Raw genomic sequence first — 18,874 nt, 5'->3', positions numbered from 1 at the left:
TTTTGTAGTCAACGAGTTTTGATGTAGAAACAACTGTTGAAGCTAACTGGATTTGTAGGACTGTGAAGAGGATCCAAACTTAAGATGCTATTTATCATTCTGAATCCACCCTGTTACAACTACAAAATCTCCTCTTTTTTGCTCAGCTATTTTATAATGTTAGCATTCAGTGCCAGTGTTGAATAATTTATTTATTACAAGACCTCGCCTTTGAGAATGTAAAGATCAAAATACTTTGTGGCTAGATCTGTACTTGTGGACCTAAAAAGGTACAGTAGTAGTGATCTTCATCTGTGGTTATTTCTGGTGGTGTACCTTTAAAACTAATTCATACTTATCCCTGCTTTGACATACTAAAAGGACAAATATTGTTCATCCTTTATTTATTAATTAACTTATTTAGGAGGAGGCTATGAAGTGTGATACTCTGCATATTGATGCAAAAAAATGCATCTTTGTGAAGCGGAGCTGTTCCTCAACTAAGTGCCAGTAATTGCAGGAAGAGGACTGCGGAGGGCTAAAAGTGTCACCATATTAAAAACCATCAAGAAATCCAAACACAATAGAAATACTTTCCTTCCCGATACATCACCTCAGAGCCACAAGGGTCAGAAAATCATCCTGTGAACACTGTGGTTGGCTTCCAGAGGAAGCCTTTTGTGGCTCTGATATGAAAAGTATGTTTAGATTCAGTGTCACAGGATTGTTTAGTTGAGCAGTAAATCACACCTGCAGTGGTGCTCCGTGTCATTTCTGCTTTTCTTAAGACATAAGCTCAGGAAGTGGTAAACTGATTGTACCCCTTATAATATGGCATCTGCACAGAATATTTTAAGATGCTTTACATAGAGCCGGATGAAGACCCACTGTAAATGGACACTTCAGATCAATGTCATTTACATAATCCCTCATCATCTGAGCTTTGGGCACAAGTGCATTAAGTGGCTTACGTAAAGCTCAATTTCTTTAATTTATTCATTCGGGTGTATGTGAATGTCATTGCCTTGTTTGCACTCCATTCTTCTGGCAAGAGCATCATAGTTTGAGGCAATGCAGAGCCAAGTCTTACAGCCCCTTCTGTGTTTTTGGAATGTGGCGAGAAATGTTAGTTCTTGTTGAGGAAAGGGAAAAAGATTTTAAAGTCACAGCCTCTGAAACAGCTGTAACAGGTGACTTGGTTACCTGAGAGCCACCACTACATAAATGAACATTGCACTGGCATTTTAATTTCCTGTTTGGTGTGCTTCACTGGTGCTGTTGGTGTTAAGCGTTCCCAGGTCGAGCACTTGGCTCCACTGCTTCATCGTCTCCCTGCGTTTCCCGTCTCATGCTCCACCTCTGACTGACTTCAAGGGCTAAAACACATGAGTGTGCCAATGTTTTAGTACATTCCAATGGAGACATCTATACTGTAACTGCACTGTAATGTTGTATTATCGGCTTTGTTGACTGTAAAAATAAGTACTGTAAGTGTCCGGCTGTTTTCAAGCTATTTAATGTCAAACTATATCGGTAAAGAGACAAGAGCAACTTCTGGTTCAACATTCCTGCCTTCATTCTGAAGTACCCGTCAGTCAGTGTGCTGTCTTGTTACTAATCAGGAAAAACATCCACCGTGGGCAAGCTAATATTCTACTTTTCCAGAGGCCATTCTTTTCATCAATCAACAAAACTACAACTGATATTGCTATTTAACATGATGCAGTCTGTATGTATGGTGAATTATTTTGTTAATAAAGGCAATGTTTATATTGTTTAAAATTGTTTTTTTATTCAAAATAATTTATCATTTTTACAAAAAATGCGCTTTAAGTGGCTGACTCCCTCCCAAACTGATGCAGCTTCAGATAAAAAGAAATACAAATAGTGTATGCACTCAAGATTATACATATTTTCAAAAGAATACATCAATACAGTGTGAGAGAAAAACTGGAACTGAATGACATGTCCTCCATGCTCTAATTCATCTCTGTTTTGAGCCAAAGATCTCTATTTAAAGCCGCAGCTCTGGTCCAGGAGGCTCCATGTTCCAGTGAGGGCGAGTGTGCTGCTCCGTCCGCTTTCACAGGGCCGTGGTCCCGCTGAGCAGCGTGGACATCTGCTGATCAGACACAGTCTCCTGCTCCTGAGTAACAGCCATCGCCTGACACAGGTAGACGGCCAGGATGTGTTTGCACTGTGAGACAAGATTTCAGACACTGATTCATGGCATGGACAGGGGAACCAATATGATTAATGACACGGATATGAAGCTGTAATGATAGTCCAATGACTCCAGCTCAAAGATCTCATCAGAGACAGAGCTGCTTGGATCTGGATTCCTCTGAGAAATCTTCACTCGGAGAGTATTAATCACACAGCAAATGCCTGAGCAATTTCCAATATTTATAAACATTTATCTAAATCAAAAGGACATGATGATGACAAAGGATATGAGTGTGTTTTTGTCTAAATCACAGAAACATTTTGTCGGGTGTCAAACTGACCTGGAGTTCTGCAGTTTTGTGCTGCTAAATAAAATATTTGATATTAAAATCTTAATCTGACTTATTTGCAACTTCCTGCAGGCTTCAGCAGATGTTTGTAGATTTGAGTTTTACGCAAAAAATGTTGCAAACTCGACAGGACAAAGTTACAGATGATTGTTTCCTGGCTTATCGTGCCAAGAGTGTGATAGCTCATGGCTGTCTGCTCCTGGCAAGAGGGAGCCGCAAATATCATGGCTTTTAGTGGGAGAGCTCAGTTATCTATCCTCTGACCTACTTGTCAGAGCAGTACGAAGCTGATCAGGCCTTATTCAGTCAAGAGCCCCTGAATGGACACAACAGCTCCAGACTGAAATAACTGTATCCAGAGTGTTGTACAGGTTTGACTTCGCAACCAAACACTAAAATCTGATCACTTAGCTTCATCTCACCACCTATAAAAGTTGCTGCTGAGTTTCACGAGGCAGGGATCTTCTGTGTGTTTTCATGGGGCTGCAGTGCTGCAGTGGTGCTGCTGCTCTTGTGGGGAGTCCCCATGGTCTGCTGCAGCTCTCTGTTTCTCACACTGATTTTAGCAGCATCCTCCAGGGAAACAAATCTTCGTGATAGTCAGAGACAGAGCAGAGGCAGTTTGCCTCATAATAATCAGGGAGCGATTAGAGAGAGATGCCAATCAATGATCAGACAAAAACATGACCTGACCACAATGCATCTGTACGCACATGCCAACGTGAGCCTTGTCTCACTTGATGGGGCAAAGGTTTTTAAAGGATGTGCGTTTGATTGACAAGACACAGTGTCTGTGAATCAAAATATGTATCTGTTTGTAATTATCCTTCAATGTACAATATACACCACACAGCCGTGCTTCATTTGTGAAACTTTTCTACATTTCTGCATGAAAATGACCTCATTAATTTCCACAGACTAAAAGACAGATAGAGAAACTAAATGAACACATGAGAAAAAACATGACGTTGGTCATTTATTAAATAAAGAAATTATTGATTATTATATATCTGTGTCTAGCAAAAGTATAAGAACCTCTTGGATTCACAGTGATTTGAGGGTAGAATTAAAGTCAGGTGTTTCCAGTTAAAGTGACTGCAATCAAGAGTGGATGTCCTGTTTTATTTAAAGCACAGGAATATAATGAAGTCTGATTTGTTTCTGGGACTGTGTCATGGCACAAATCAACCAGATTTCCGAGGAGCTCAGAAAAACAGAGGATCCGTGTAAATTCACAACTACTCATAGCCGCTCCAGGTGTGGCTGACAAACAAAGATCAAGCGTGCGATAGACTGCAAAGTCAGGAAGACCACGAATAAGCCAGCTCTCAAACTGGCTAATGTTAATGTTCATGGGATAAGTGAGCAACAATGGCATGCATGGCAGAGCTGCAAAGAGAAAGAGAAAGCCACTGCTGTCCAAAAATAACGTTTCTGTCTATCTGCAGTTTGTAAAGATCACATGGAAAAGCAAGAGGACAGCTGGTGAATGTTTTCTTTTGATAAGAGCTTTTATATTTGGAAACAGGAAAACACAGCAGTACAGTATAAAAACATCCCATCTGTCAAACATGGCGGTGGTTGTATCATGATTTGGGCCTGCATTGCTGCTTCTGAGCCAGAATAACATTCTGAGTTATACCAAAGGAAAGGTCACACATGCAGATCTAAGGACATTTCACTCTCTAAGACATACCACAGAATGATAAAAATACCCAATGACACTCAGATTGGCCAAATCAACATCCTGACTTTATTCCAAAAGAAAGACTTGAAGCTCATGTGAAGAAACCAACAACATCCCAATTCTAAAGCACAGTTAATCTAAATGGGTTAACAATGTTTTTCTTGATCTACTTAACAGAATTAGAGCTATTTCAGGTCACATTTATGCAGAAATACAGATAATTCTAAAGAATTAACTAACTTTAAGCATGTTAAGTTAACTAACATCTTTATATGCGTTGTTAGGAACCAAAAAAAATACATACTGTATACATATATTTATGTATATGAGCAGCAATTTGTGAGACTCACCAGCAGGCCTTCATTCCTGCGTAGCACAGTGTAGGCGAAAGCCAGGCATGGACAGTAGTGACAGGACAAGAAACAAGTGTACAAGCGCCCTGAGCCTCCCACAACCTGCAAAAGATTAGGAAAGATTATAAGTATCGGTTTGTTTCTGTATGTCAGAACAGGTTCTTTTGTCAAGTATGTTAACAGTGTGGTTTGTATCAGAAGTTGCGTGTGGTGCAGCTGTGGAGTAGCAAAGACGGTAAAAGCAGGGAAATCACGAAGGAAAACAAGCTCTTCAGTGCACCCCAAATGTCCCTTCAAGTTGAGACATGACTGGCTGAGTCATGAGACAAAAATGCCACTTATTTTTAGCTCATACTGTCATCTATCTCTCGCTCGATAATCTTAAAAATAATAATCACATAGTTCTGATGTCAGCTTACAAAGCAAAGCAGTATTTGTTCATACAAGTCGTTTAGACTTGTAAATGTCATGTACAGAAAAGCCCTGCAACTGCTCTATGTGTCAAATCACACCCCTCGCACAATCTGACAGATGAGGTGATATTTCAACAGGATGAAGGCACAGCTTCTAGTTCACAGCTCGATTAATAGATTAATACATTGATAGATAGATAAATACTATAAAAGCTGTCTAAATCAGTACTACTGATATCCAGCTTTCACATTCAAATCAATGCATTCTTAAATTACAGGATTATACTGTTGTGTTTTTGCAGGGCCACTCCCTTTAAATGTTTCATATAAGTGACAGAGTGATGGTTTAAGGTGAGCTTGCTTCCTCCAACCTCATCATTTCCCATGAGGTACTTGGAGGGGGTGAAGTAGAGATGATGCATTTTTAAACAACCTGTATGGAGTGTCTGATGGATTTGGCTAACAGAGCCTCCTGTCCATGATGTCGACATTCAGTCCCAGCGATAGACAGTGATTTAACCGCCACCCTCATGCACATGACACATGAGGACATTACGTTGGTGGATTACGGTGACACTTCACAATAACTAATGCTTCCCAGAGCTGGTTCCATTATTCTGCAGGGTTTTTATAAATTACCTTTCCCTATGACCTACAAAAGCAGAAAAAAAAAAAACTCATTTGTTCAGTGCGACACTTGATTATAAATATGGCAGAAAACAGACAGTTAAATGGGTTTAAAGCAGCTCGGTAAATATGGGTAAAGCACATCATGATGAGGAGAGAAGCAGTCACACTGAGGTGACCAAACCAAGAGCTGCTACACTTTCTAAAGAGCCGTGTTTATTGAAAACCAGCTCACATTTTGGCCCTTTTTTCGTTTTCTGCTGGCAGGACAGATAATGGCTTTGCTGCAGCTCTCACAGCAAATCTGGCAGCTAATATCATCAAAAGACACGGTAAACTGTAGGCAGGGATCCAGGTCTTTTTTAACCAACACCATACATCAACATCTGCCATGTCGTCGCTGCAATCAAAGTGTGAGAAATAAAGACTCAGCAGAGTTCTGGCTCTGGTCTGTGCTTCAAACTGGCTTTAATGGGAATGTGTTGCAGGAAGCTTTTATGAGTCAGAGAACCAGGAGCTGGGACAGCTCTCTGTTCTCTGGTTTCACACAACAAACAGAGCTTCCTCTAATATCTAAAACTATGACAAGTCACAGTCAGATGTACAGCTCCTGCATCTGTGCCCACCCACAGTGTTTATTTGCATCACTGGTCACCGCCGTACCACATGTGCTTTAAGTGCTAAAAAGTCTTCTGCTTAATGCCGAATAGACTTTGTTTTAAATTCAAATCAGGTGGATGGTTTGGCAAATAGAGCAATTGAGAAAGGATACAATAAATTCAAGCCTCTTTCGCTGCTTCTCTTCACAACCAGTTACATAACGTCATTATTTCAGCTGCTCCTTTCACCACCCGATGAGGACATTCACAATGTTTTAGCTACTGACAGAAGAAGCTATCTGTTCAGTGATGAACATGGTCTGATGCGCAGAGAAAAGCTCACTGTGAGATGCTAATTTATTCTCTAATGTGTCCTGTAACTAAACACAGAAACAAGGCGTTTTCAGGTCGTAACAGCAGTGGGAGCATGTGTATGTTACTACGTGCTTAGATTTTTTTTAAACCGGGGACAAAAGTGGTCATTGTTTAAATGGCTAAACTGATTAAACACATGAAATAATTTATCTATCAAGTATTGGAAAATTATTGGGATTTTCTTGTTTCAGCCATTTAAAGAAACTTCTGGTGTTCTTCTTTATATCATAAAGTAAATAATTTGGGGGGGTTGGCTGTGGCTTTAAGGGGACATATCATCTGCTGCTGGGCTTATATTTTAGTGTCTCTGTCACTGACTCAAAACCAAGAAAAAAAAAACAAAGAACACAACCTAGGTCTGAAAATATGTCATTCAGTTAACCGTTGAGTACATCACAGCTCACAGCTCCTTTATCTCCTCCTAAATTCAAGTTCAAATCAAACTGAACTTGTATCTCAGATTTAGAAACTTTAAACTCTTCATGTTCTGGGTCTTTTTGCTTGCTATTAACAGCAAATTCTCATCAGCAAACAATAGTTCACAAAGAAAGAAATTAACTAATAATGCTTTACTACAAGGAAATCCAACTAATTGTCTGAAGTTAGAGAATTGTGATCAGCAATTTGTCACCACGTGTTTGTCACCATTACAAACAAACTTTTAGCCTTAGTAGCAGCAGTTTTCGACATTAGCTGCTACAAACTCACAAAAACAGAATAAGGAACCAACAGTAAGGAGCAGACATGTGACAGAGGAATTGGCTGTGTATGAATTGCACTAATTTGGAATTTAATGAATTGGATTATGATTGTAATTGACTTGAATTGGTCTGTATCTTCAAGGTGCCTTGAGATGACATTTGTTGTGATTTGGCACCATATAAATAAAACTCAATTGAATTTAATTGAAAATTTGTACACCGATGTTCAGCATGAGAATAGTTCAGTAAGAAATTCCATTTTACAGATGTTTGTTAAAGGAATCGTGTCTCAGATCCCTACTTTTCTAGCATCAAGGACACAGAATAAACTACATGTTGATCTCACAGATTCTTTCAGTTCTTTTGAGTAAAAAAAGAGCAAAGCTTTAGCTGCACCCTATGAAATAATCATTTGTCTTAAGGTTTACATACAGAGCTGACTGTGTGTCCTGTGTGGAAGCAGGCCGAGTAGGACAAAACATTTCTGATCAGCATGGCTGTCTCAGAGAACAAAGCTAGTTTATTTGTTTCTGAGTGGACTGCCCACACATCAGGACTGAAGGGGTGATGTTTTGGAATCTCCGTGCATGATCCTTTAGCTCAGTTTCTGTTTTAATTTATAAAGACAGATGCCTTAACACAGATCACTCAATAACAATTAGCCTATGCAATGATCAGCAGCATTTATAGCTTCTTTCAAATGCACATTACGGTCAGTTAAAAGCATGTCACTGTAAAGAAAAAGTGAGCTCTAGCCACATTTTCAGTGAAGATTAGCGTGTCCACCCTGGTGTGGTGTTAATCATTGCTGAGTCGAACTGGAGCCAAAAAAAACTTTTTCAAGGTGGGTCCGGTTGTCGAAAAAAAACCACACTTTAACATTAAAACAGGTGGTCCTGGTGGCAGCAGGAGTGAGAATTACTAATTGGACAGTTGGCACAGAGTCAGAGTCCTCCTTTAGGCACAATCGCATCACAACTGACCCACGTTTTATGTCCACAATGCCAATAGGAGCGAGGAAGCAACACAACAGTTGGCCTCAAAATCATGTTGAAATCCATCTATAAGAATCGTTACTTATACCTGAGACATTTCTCAGATGTTTACAGGTTTGTTTCAGTCATGGCAGAAGAGCTGATGAACTCTAGCTACTTCATTATATAACAAATGGGTAACTCAGGAACAAAAATCTAACTCAAATTTAGTAAGTCAGGATATAAAACATTTGACAGAGCACTGGTAGAGTATTAGGAGCTCATTTATTTTTCGTATATTCCTTTTTAAGGGCTTTTGATTTGATTGTGACTTCAGGCACAAAATATATATGCTCTCAAGCTCATAAAGATTTATTTCATCATAGGGCCCCTTTAAGCTCCTGGAGGGCATGATGATTGTCTCTCTTTAACAGCTGGTAGATTTCAGAGTGCAGGCTAAAATATAGGAAAAATATTCCTTAACAGCCCTATTCCTGATTAAATAATCATTTAATTTATTCGCAATGCTGAAAATACTCTGTTCAGACTTCTGTTTCCCGTCAAGCACACCGCACCATTTCTTATGTAAAGGTCAGTGAACATCGGGAATGAGAAGAGGTGAAAAATCACAGAAACAAAATGCCAAGTTCTCATGAGATATACATTCCATTTGCAAAGAGAGGAGACCAAATAACCATAACATTGTGAGAAATGTAACCACGTCTAATGGAAAAAAAATACATTACAGGATATTCAAAAGTTCACATCCGATTAATTCACTGACCTCAGTTTCTGATAAAGTGCCCAAATGACACGTACGCTACTGTACTTCCAGTGAAAAAACAGCTGATCTGGTGAGAGAGCCATTTCTCATCTCTTCCCATCTTACAGGACATTTCTAAGAACACTTGATGCTGATGAAAAACTGCAGGAAGGGGGGGTTAAAGATGAGCCAAAGCTCCCTAAAAATGTCACCACTGCCTTTATTTGCAAGAGGTTCAGTGACGCACAGACTGCCCCGAAGATGAACTAAAACATACATCCGGAAGACCAAACCCGAATGATGGCGTCTGTCCTGACTTGACCTCAGCTGCTCCATCATTTTCACACCCCCGATCACATAGCTTCCGATATTTACATTCCCAACAGCAGAACTCAAGCACTGACCTTCAAATGTAAATTCAAAGAGTTGCAGAGGCGCCAATAATGTCAATGTTAGACACAATTTGTTCAGATATCGCGTTTCCTCTTAAAGTCTCACTAAGCACTGAAACATTGAACAGTCCCGTGAGTTTTTGTTGTAAAACTGCCCCGTTAAGACACGCGCAGCACTCTCAAAAAGGAATTGTGCCTGCAGAAAGGTGCAAAGCACAGGACGTGAACAGCATGGAAACTCTCCCAGCTATCCATAAAGCACACAGTGTAATATGCTTCCTCATTACACTACCTCATTACCTTCATATCACTCCTATCTCAGCCTTTCTTCATGGGCTACCAGTTTTAAGGTACTCCTTATTGTTTTTAGAGCTATGAATGGCCCAGCTCCCTCTTGTACAGTTGAAATGCTCACTGAATACATTCCCCAAAGACCCTTAAAATCATCAAGTCAAGGTCTCCTCACCTCATGCTGATACAGAATAATTCTAAAGTCAGTCATCATCTTCCTGCCGTCTATACAAGACCTGAGGTCTGCTAAATCTGTGTGTTGTTTTAAAAGCAGCCTGAAAACACATTTTCTCTCAAGCTTCCAGTTGTGTTTTAAGTGTGTAGAGAAATTTTAATACTTTGTCTATTTTCTAATATTTACGTTTTATACATTAAATTTGAGCTGTTTTCATTATCTGCACCTGTTGTTGTTTTATGCAGAGTTTCCTCCTGGTGTATGAAACCTGCTCCACAGATAAACCTAACAGATTACTATAATATTCACTTGAGAAATGTTCTGTTTCATAATAAACTTGATCAACGGGATGAACACCGACCTGCTCTTTTGTAAATTAATTTCCTTGTGAATTTGTTGAGAGTGCGCAGAGATGATCGATTCCTTCTTTTAGGTTGTAGCTTCATATTATGAAAACATTGGTACAGACTAAATAGGAATAGTTTATAAAAATGTTGAGGGTTAGGGCCTCCATCTAAACATGTGAGTGATGGTAAATAGTGAAACTGATGTCCAAAGTAGATCACAGGTTTAGACTAAAACTAAACATCAGAGCTGACGAAACTTTGTGCCAACATCCAAATTATTAGTGTTAGTTCTTGACTTAGAAACACAGCAGGAATCAAAGGTAGCACATGCAGCCAAGTCTCATATGTGCAAAAGATAGGAAAGGAAAAGAAAAACACCTCATTTATTGTTCCAGAAGAAAACAAAACTAAAATAAAGCTTTCTATTAAAGAGTTGCAATGTGGTGCTGGACAGCACACAACAGACAGCCCTGAGAGGGATGAAGTGAAACAATTAAGACTCAGCAGCTGAGTGCCCCGACAGAACAAAACCAATCCCCTGTGCTTGTGTAGCTGCATTGTCAATTGCGGTTCTTTCTTATAAAACTATTTTTACAGGAGCCTGAAGGAGTTTACAGGAAATTTGGGCCACAATGACCACAGCCTTGATGGGCTGCCTCGTTTCTCCCACCAGAAAAAAAGCTACATCCTTCTGGGGTAGGTTTTTAACTTTCAGGGCAGCGTGACTCGGTACGGGCAGATAGCAATTGTTCTTTGGTTTGAGTAAATTTATCAACATTAAATCATATCTTGATTTAAAAACTCAACCAACAGGCTTAGTTCCTTTATGTGAGAAGTAGTTTGTTTTTTTAATTGATACATAAGCTCAGATTTTAGAGATGCACTGGAATAACCCACACCTTAGAGCCTCTTTCACTCAAGCCGGTTTCCAAAAAAAAAACAATCAATTTCCTCATTTACCTCCAATTTCCTACTATTTTTAATTGGAGGCCAGCAAAATATATATAAAAAAAAAGTCATGTTATCAGTGAGTTTCATTACCTCTCAACAACCTGAGTGATGAAAACTAAAATTATGGGAATGTCTCTTTGCTTTAACTGAACTAGTTGATTTGATTTTCCACAGGTTTTTGGGACTTTCTTTAATTATTACATCACTTTTAATCATATTTCTAACTGAAATGGTTTTTAACCTTTTTCACTTAAATGTTTTAAATTTAAGAAGCATTTTAACTTCTTGGAAACAAGACTGGACAGATTTAAAGTGTCACAGGTCTGACCTTTCACTGCGTGTGATTGTGTGAACCAACACAGAAAGATTCAGGTATTCATAAAGAGACGTTCCAGACTAGAAATATCTCATTAAATATATTCCAGTTTCTTTTCTCCATTTTAATTGTTGTGACTTCCTTCCTCTTCAATAAATTCCAACAGAATGAACATAGTTTTACTCATAAAAACAGCTGTTTCAGGAGAAATGAATTGACAGAAAGTAAAGCTAAAACCCCCATAATTTGATACTAAAATCTCAGTCATATGTTTCACCGTGTAATTTATAATTTTGTTTGTTTGTTAATTTGCATTTCTTTCTGTGAGTCTGTGTGCGTCTATCACTTTGTTATTTATAGAGGTTGATGATGCATGAATCAGTCTTCAACAGAAAGTTAGTAGGAAGAAAAAACCCTGACCAAAAAAATTCCAGGATTTTTTAACCTGGGCCATTATTCTTTTTCCCCTTCATTTGGGGGCAAAATATTGATAGGCAACAGATCTTCACATGCAGCTGTACTCGTATTCGGTAAAAAACACCGTGACCAGAAACAGCTAAACAGCTGCAATGTCATACAGTCTCATAAAAAAAGCAAGAACACGATTCCAAGGTTTTTTATAGCCGGAAATAACCGAACAAAAAATAATCTGGTCCTCACCAGGCCTCAAAATAGTGGAAATTGAAAAATTCTCTCAAATTAACAGCATAACATGACATATTGTACTGTCACATTAATTCAGTTGAGTTTATTTATATAGCACCAATCAAATCCAATTTATTAAAATCAAAATTAGTCAAATTCATACATACAGAGCCAATTCAAAGAAAATTTCCCAGCTACGGAAACCAACGGATTGCACCGAAACTTCTCTTCGGTCCAATCCCTGAGCAGTCCTGAGCATGCATGAGGCAACTATAGAGAGAAATTACTCCCTTTTAACATTTCCCAATGAACAAAAACCAAGTCACAATACTGAAACAGTGCGTGAAAAACTGGTGCACTCCATGATTGTAGAAACAACTTTGGCAGCAAGTAATATTTGAAGTAATTGTTTTCTGTTATCAGTCACATTCTTCTTCACAATGTTGCTTCAGTTCATTGAGGTTTGCAGCGTTGGTTTATGCACAGCTCTCTTAAGGTCCCAACACAGCATTTCAGTCAGGTTGAGGTCTGGACTTTGACTGGACCAAACAACACCTTGGTTCTTTTCTTTTTCAGATTGTAGATCTGCTGCTGTGTTTGGGATCATTGTCCTGTTGATGAGCCAGTTTCAGCCAAACTTTAGCTGTCAGACAAATGGACTCACATTTAACTATAGAATACTTTGGTATACAGAGGAGTTCATAGTGGACTCAATGACTGTAAGGTTTAGTGTTTCACAATTTCTCTGAACATTCAACGGTCCGACTTTAAGATAAACTTGATAGGGTGATCACTGCTGGAGTCTTCCGTCATGGAAGAAATATGATTTTGCAAAAACCAGCACACTATAATGACATCTGGCTTTTGTTATTCACTTAGTTTTCTACAATATACAAACAATTATGAAAAACAATCTATTAATCCTCTCCATTGTGTTTTTAAGCACTTATAGTTAACTGAACCAAAAATATTTCTGATAATAATATAATTTAGAGGAACATAAATAGTTGTTTCTTCAGTAACCATGCAGTTCATACTTAGAAATTATTTTGCTGTGGTAGACAAGTAATTTATTTGTAGGATATACCAGTAGGACCACCGTCTATAAAAGCACAGTGTTGACAGATACTCAACAAACCTGGTAGGCTTTGCGTCCACTCGGAGATGAAAGCAAGGTGACCGAACGTTCATCAACCAGGTTCAAAGCCTGTAACGCACAAGAGCCGAAGACAAATTTCAGCCTGCAAGACACAAGGAAGGAAACATAAGAGTCAGCGGACAAACAAAGACACAATACAGGATTTGTACGTTTTTGCTTAAGTTTAAATAGCAACACAGAACAACAAGAATATGCAGTAAGTGCACAAAGATGCAACACCTGGTCGAGTCATCGATCAAGAGGAAACAAGCTGTCAATTGTTTGTCATTCTTTAAGCAAAAAGAAATATCTTTATGAATTTAAGACTGTCAAGTTTGCTGATTTTCTTTTAAAATATTATTAAGATCTTTTGAGTTTAAACTGCTGGTTGATGCTGGAGAATGTAAGCACAGCGTCTAAGCTCACGTCAGCATTTATTCAAGTGTAACAGACATATTTCTAGTAAAAATAAATAAATGATAAATAGTTTCTGCCACTAGTGCATAAAATTGAAAAAATTAAGATAAAGGGCATTGTATGTGAAACGCATACAGATACGTCACTGTTGCATCTGTGCATGACTGTGGTGGACGATCTGTCCAATCAGACTCTTGAAGAGATTAATTTTGGGTGCTACTATTCATGAAACAACCAGCACATCAGTCTCTTTTACGATCACTTCCTCCCTGAAAGTCTGCTTAGTGTTGGAGCCCAATTGTGAATTCTTGCTCAGAAACATTGGGGGAATAAAACTAAGACCTGATCAATAAACTTGACCAAATATAACAGTTTGTTACCCTTTCCAAATGTTAAAAAAAAAAAAAAAAGTATGTAGAGAAAAATGGATAATGTAGAGAAAAAGATAATCATTAAACTGATCTTGCCATGCTGTCATTCAATCATTAAGTTAGTAATTGTTTGAAAATTACTGTCAAGTTATTATTGTGGACAGTGTAGAATGAATCGAAAATATGATCCATATTTGTCTTAATTGATTGTTCCAGGAGCTCAATTATACAAAATAGGGCCGGTCTGTGGCAACCACAATGAGGGGAATCCCTAAAACCAAAATCCTGGTGAACAAATAGGATATGATTAAGATGACACATACAGGGAACACCCTCTCACTCACAGTAATTCCAACCACTATGCCAGGAAACGTCTCCATGAAGACACAGAGCAGCATCATGACAATGTGTCTCAGTGCTACGTCAGCTGGGCAAATCCAGATTGTAAAAACACCTCCTTTATGCTCCTTAGTAAGGTTTCTACATTTCACTCAGAAACTGAGCCATTAGCAGACCTTTTACATCATAACTCAGACTGCAGAGAATGACTAGTTTTATTGACGCTATTTACGGTATAATAAAAAGATGTGAGCGAGGCCAAATTAAAGTAACTGGTCACAGAGCTGTAAATAAGTGACTGCGATGGAAACTTGTGTGTACTGTTACTTACGCAATTAGCAGCTCATCAGGAACTGCAAAAAAGACAAGAGTGCTTGGTTAAAATAACACAATTCCACAATTTGTCTAATTACCGTTTAAAGTTACAGGTTTTAAAAAGACAACCTCAGACTGAGAATGAGGCAGCTAAAGGAGGACTGTGGGATTCAGGTTAGTCATGAAAAAAAATACATTTCAATAAATTTCACGGGGAGAAAAATTTTTGGAAAACAGGGTGTGGTGGATGAAACTGTTCATTGTTGTTAATATTTATAGAAAACATGGTTGTAAGCCTATAACATAATATGGGCATAGCATTCCCATATTAGACCAAAACTGATCAGGGACAGCTGTATTACGTGCATTTGTTGTTGCACAACTGATTTGGGAGCTCTATTATGTCATTCATTTGAACACGTTACAAAAATTTTAAAAGAAAAACAGTACTTGGAGACAATTTGAGTCTCTATGTACTTACACCGCACAGGTGTTCAAGGTAACTCAAATCCATTAAGCTGCTTCTGTTTGGGCTTAATGGTCAACATGACTATTATTAGCAACTTTCCCAGCGATAACACGTTAGAACATGTGAAAAACAGACCACTCATCAGCTGTGCAAATAAGCACTGGAGCACATTTCAAGTTTGTCTTTAAATTATGGTGCAGTAACGCCTCCTGCAGCCCAAAAATTAAACTACATCACGGCATCAAGAAGGAAAGCATTATTCAACCCTCACCAAATGTCCCATTGACGTTAATGTCGATGGGCCAAAAGTTAAGACAGCTGCATTTCAACCAGTATTTCTTGGAAGAGAACAAGTTAACGCCAGGTCTGTCAGCAGAGTTCTGAACCATCGTTTTCTGTCGTTAGCTGGCAAAGCTACAGACACGTTTACATTAAAGCCGAGACGTTAGCTACCGTTAACCGACATTAATATTCATTTGCCACACTTACTTTGAGACGTTTCCTGATATGTTTTCTGAATATCTCGGAAAAGTTGTTGCGCCACTGCTGGTAAAAACGACCGCATTTTTAAAGCGGTTTGTTTCAGGAAGTCCTCGACTTTTCAAGCCAATAAGGTAAGACCTCAATAATAGGACTTCCGGTGCATCGTCGACGTAACTTCCGTGCTCGAAGTTTTCCATAGTTCCTTACAAATATCCAGTTAAATAAACCATACTGTACCGCCACAGCAACATGACGCAGGTTTTAGATCAGCGGCAACGGACTGCTGACTGGGTTACACCAACATAATAAACAACTAGCAAACCTATGAAGTTAAATAGCACATACAATGAGTTAGATTTCACCCAGACTTGCTCGTTTTATAGTCAAGTGTCACTATGCAGGCTGTATAGCTGTATATATATATCATACAGTTTACCTTTATTTCTCAGGGTATAACTTGCTGTGGGTATATAATGTCTAAATGTGTGAAAAAAACAAATGTTTTATGCTCAAAAGAAGGCTTTGGCACAATAACTTGCAAAAATGGAAGTCAGTCTATCGTAATAAATAGACTGATTAAATAATATTATATACTATTTATTATATTGCAAATCCTGACAGGTTTTCATTTTATATTGCATAAATTCACCAGCAGAAATGAAAGTGAACAGTTGCAGTACACCTCAGTGACCAAGCATTACGACATTGTGCAGTCAGAAAAAAGAAAAAAAACTAAACAAAACAAAAAAGGAAAAGGAAAAGGAAAAGAAAAAGATGGCACACCTATAAACCTACAAATTTTTCAGTGGCGGAGAACTGATCCACTTTATTTGATTGGTCTGAACTCTTGTAATAGCCTACTAAGAGACATTGTGCGATACAAACATTGCATTTAAACATCATAGGACACATGGGGTTTCAAGTCTCAATTTTAAAAAGAACAAAAGAGTCACCGCTGCGTGTTTGAAAGAGAGCTGAAAATATGCCCGAATTCTGGTTTTCGGCTTCATGTCGGATTTCTGTAAGATTCAAGTTTGTAAACTTTTTTTTTTTTTTTTTTTTTTAACTTTTTTTTGTCATTGCTCTGTAAACACACAGCATCCCCTCTAAACAGGATGAAAAACAAAGATGAAAACAAAAAATCTGAGCATGAGCTACAACAAATGTTTAAAAAAAAAATCTAAATTAAATTGAGAGGAAATCACAAGTTTAGCACAGAATGGATTTGTTAACTGAGCATAGTGAAAGCCAAAATATTGCATCTTTTTCACATATTTTTAAAAAGAAGAACTAAAGAGCAATGCTACTGCTCTTCATGATGCTGACCTAGTAAAAGTCATATTCAAAGCTTCATGTCTGCTGATTGACACAATGAAAGCGAAGATTAAGTGGTCAAGGTTTTGAATCACCATGACGGCAAATTACAAAACATTTAACGGTACCATGCACTTAAAACTGTAACTGTGATGCAGGTGTAACACTAGAAATATCTTGTACCAGCTATAAGAAAAGACAGGAAATCAAAACATCCAGATTTTCTGCGAGTGATGGGAAAAGTTAAAGCACATCTTACTATAGTACTGGGCTGGATGTTGAATAAGTTACACAGCAGGTAGAATGCTTTCTGTTGTCAAAAGCCACAAAGCAAAAAAAGTGCAACAATGGTGCAGACCATTCTTTAAGTTTGGTTAGTTTTGTCTTTTTTGTCTAATGGAAAGACGATTTACAGAGTTCAGATTTTTGTCAGGACAGTATAAAAAAAAAAAAAAAGAAAAAAAAAGGGACTGAGAAACAAATACAAACATCAAACACCAAGATATATCTCTGAGAAAATTAGTTAAAGCTGCCTTCTCTCTCAAGTCACAAAGCGTGGCAAAAAGCATCCCTCCCAAATAAACGAAAACTTCCTGACAAACTCTTTTCTTTTAAACCATGAAAACAAAAATCATTCCTGGTAGGTCGGAAACTGTAATTGCAGAGATGTGAAAGACTACAGTCACCTCTGTTGAAAGTAAAATGAAATAAAAAATTTAAAAAAAAGACATTGGCTCACTTTCATTATTCAGACGGGGTCCAGGAGTAGTCATAAGGATATAATTTCTGGTAAGCTTATATCAGACTTTTCACCTTTCTTCTATGACACCAGTGTTCTCAACTTGTTTTGACAATATTTCTCTGCTATAATGGGGTAAGAAGGTATGTCTACCACCTGATAGATACAATCCATGCATCATCTCCACTGTGTGACAAGACAGCCATCAGATATCAACACTGCTCGAAATGTTTTGAGTTTTGTTTTGTCCTCTAATGTCCACAATGTTCAGGCTCTGGTGGTGCTTTGCGCATGGTGTCAGAATCTCCGTTATCCACTCATGGTCAAGTACAAACCACAGGTCGGTCTCTCTTTAGCGTTGCAATCGTAAAAACATTTGAGTGGGTGTTGGGTGACATCAGATGGGGGAGGGCTGGGAGAGCGACTGCGATACTAAAGACTACACCCCTGCGCTCTCCGTTTAAAGTGGATCAATTTAAAAGCAACATTAAAATAAGAAATAATCAAGTTAAGAAAAACACTGCAAAAGGTTACTCTATTTACATACAAGGATTTTCTTAAAGACAGGATATATCTTTACAGAAATCAGACAAAATTCAGAAACAGTTTCTTATGTTGTTTTTTTTCTTTACCATTTTAATTTCTTCAGTTCGACTTTAGCCAATGTCATCCCCAACAGGTGACGTTTGTTTATGTCGCTGACAGGCCCTACTTGTCACAAGCTGCTGCTGGCAGCCAACAGCCAGGGGGCGCCATAGCACCACAAAAAAAAAAAAAAAAAAAAAGACTCTACCCCATCTACTAGTCTCACTCGCCAGTAAGTGAATTAGTCCTGGGAGAGGGGCGTGACCAGACCAGCCTCGGCGTAGGCCTCTCTTCTGGTTTTTGGAGCTGTAACAAGTGGGGCTCAGTCATCGCTGTCAGACAGGGTCTCGTATTGTTCTGACAGGAGAGACTGCCACACTCGCTGCTGGGCCACAGGTGCTCCACCTGGAGGTGGCTGCTGCTGCTGCTGCTGTTGCTGGTTTTGTATAGAGGGCGAGGCCATGGAGTTGGGTGGCGTGTTGCTCAGCATGCGCATGGTAAGCGGGTTGTAAGGAAACTGCATGGGACCTTGGAAAGAAGAAGAAGAAGAGTGTCAAAAACTGTTTTTAAATGTGTGATTTTACCATCTTCCAGTACATC

The 18,874-nt window shown here is 38.5% G+C and overlaps 2 protein-coding genes across 9 annotated transcripts in view; both read right to left on the bottom strand.

The window, feature by feature from the left end:
- Positions 1-18: 18 nt before the first annotated feature.
- zswim7 (zinc finger, SWIM-type containing 7) lies at positions 19-15,978 on the bottom strand. Of its 3 annotated transcripts, none has more exons than XM_072375682.1 (5): positions 15,643-15,972; positions 14,701-14,722; positions 13,243-13,345; positions 4,533-4,637; positions 19-2,098 (listed from the first exon to the last, which is right to left on the bottom strand). In XM_072375682.1, the coding sequence occupies exons 1-5, from the start codon at positions 15,716-15,718 to the stop codon at positions 2,063-2,065; spliced, it is 342 nt and encodes a 113-aa protein (XP_072231783.1). In that variant the 5' UTR covers positions 15,719-15,972; the 3' UTR covers positions 19-2,062. The 3 variants fall into 3 exon arrangements, with proteins under 3 accessions (XP_072231783.1, XP_072231781.1, XP_072231782.1); XM_072375680.1 differs by having other exon boundaries at positions 19-2,176; positions 15,643-15,814; XM_072375681.1 differs by having other exon boundaries at positions 2,080-2,198; positions 15,643-15,978.
- A 239-nt stretch (positions 15,979-16,217) lies between these two features.
- The window catches only part of ncor1 (nuclear receptor corepressor 1), a 46,511-nt gene continuing 43,854 nt past the window's right edge, over positions 16,218-18,874 (bottom strand). For all 6 annotated transcript variants that reach the window (XM_072374578.1, XM_072374580.1, XM_072374582.1 and 3 more), the window contains one exon: positions 16,218-18,802. In XM_072374578.1, the coding sequence (XP_072230679.1) occupies positions 18,597-18,802 (206 nt within the window). In that variant the 3' untranslated portion in view covers positions 16,218-18,596. The remainder of the gene's footprint in view (positions 18,803-18,874) is intronic.

The sequence above is a fragment of the Leuresthes tenuis genome, unplaced genomic scaffold (assembly GCF_036924035.1).
Source record: "Leuresthes tenuis unplaced genomic scaffold, fLeuTen1.0.hap1 SCAF_21, whole genome shotgun sequence".
Taxonomy (NCBI): Eukaryota; Metazoa; Chordata; class Actinopteri; order Atheriniformes; family Atherinopsidae; genus Leuresthes; species Leuresthes tenuis.
This window is presented reverse-complemented; position numbering and strand designations above follow the sequence as displayed.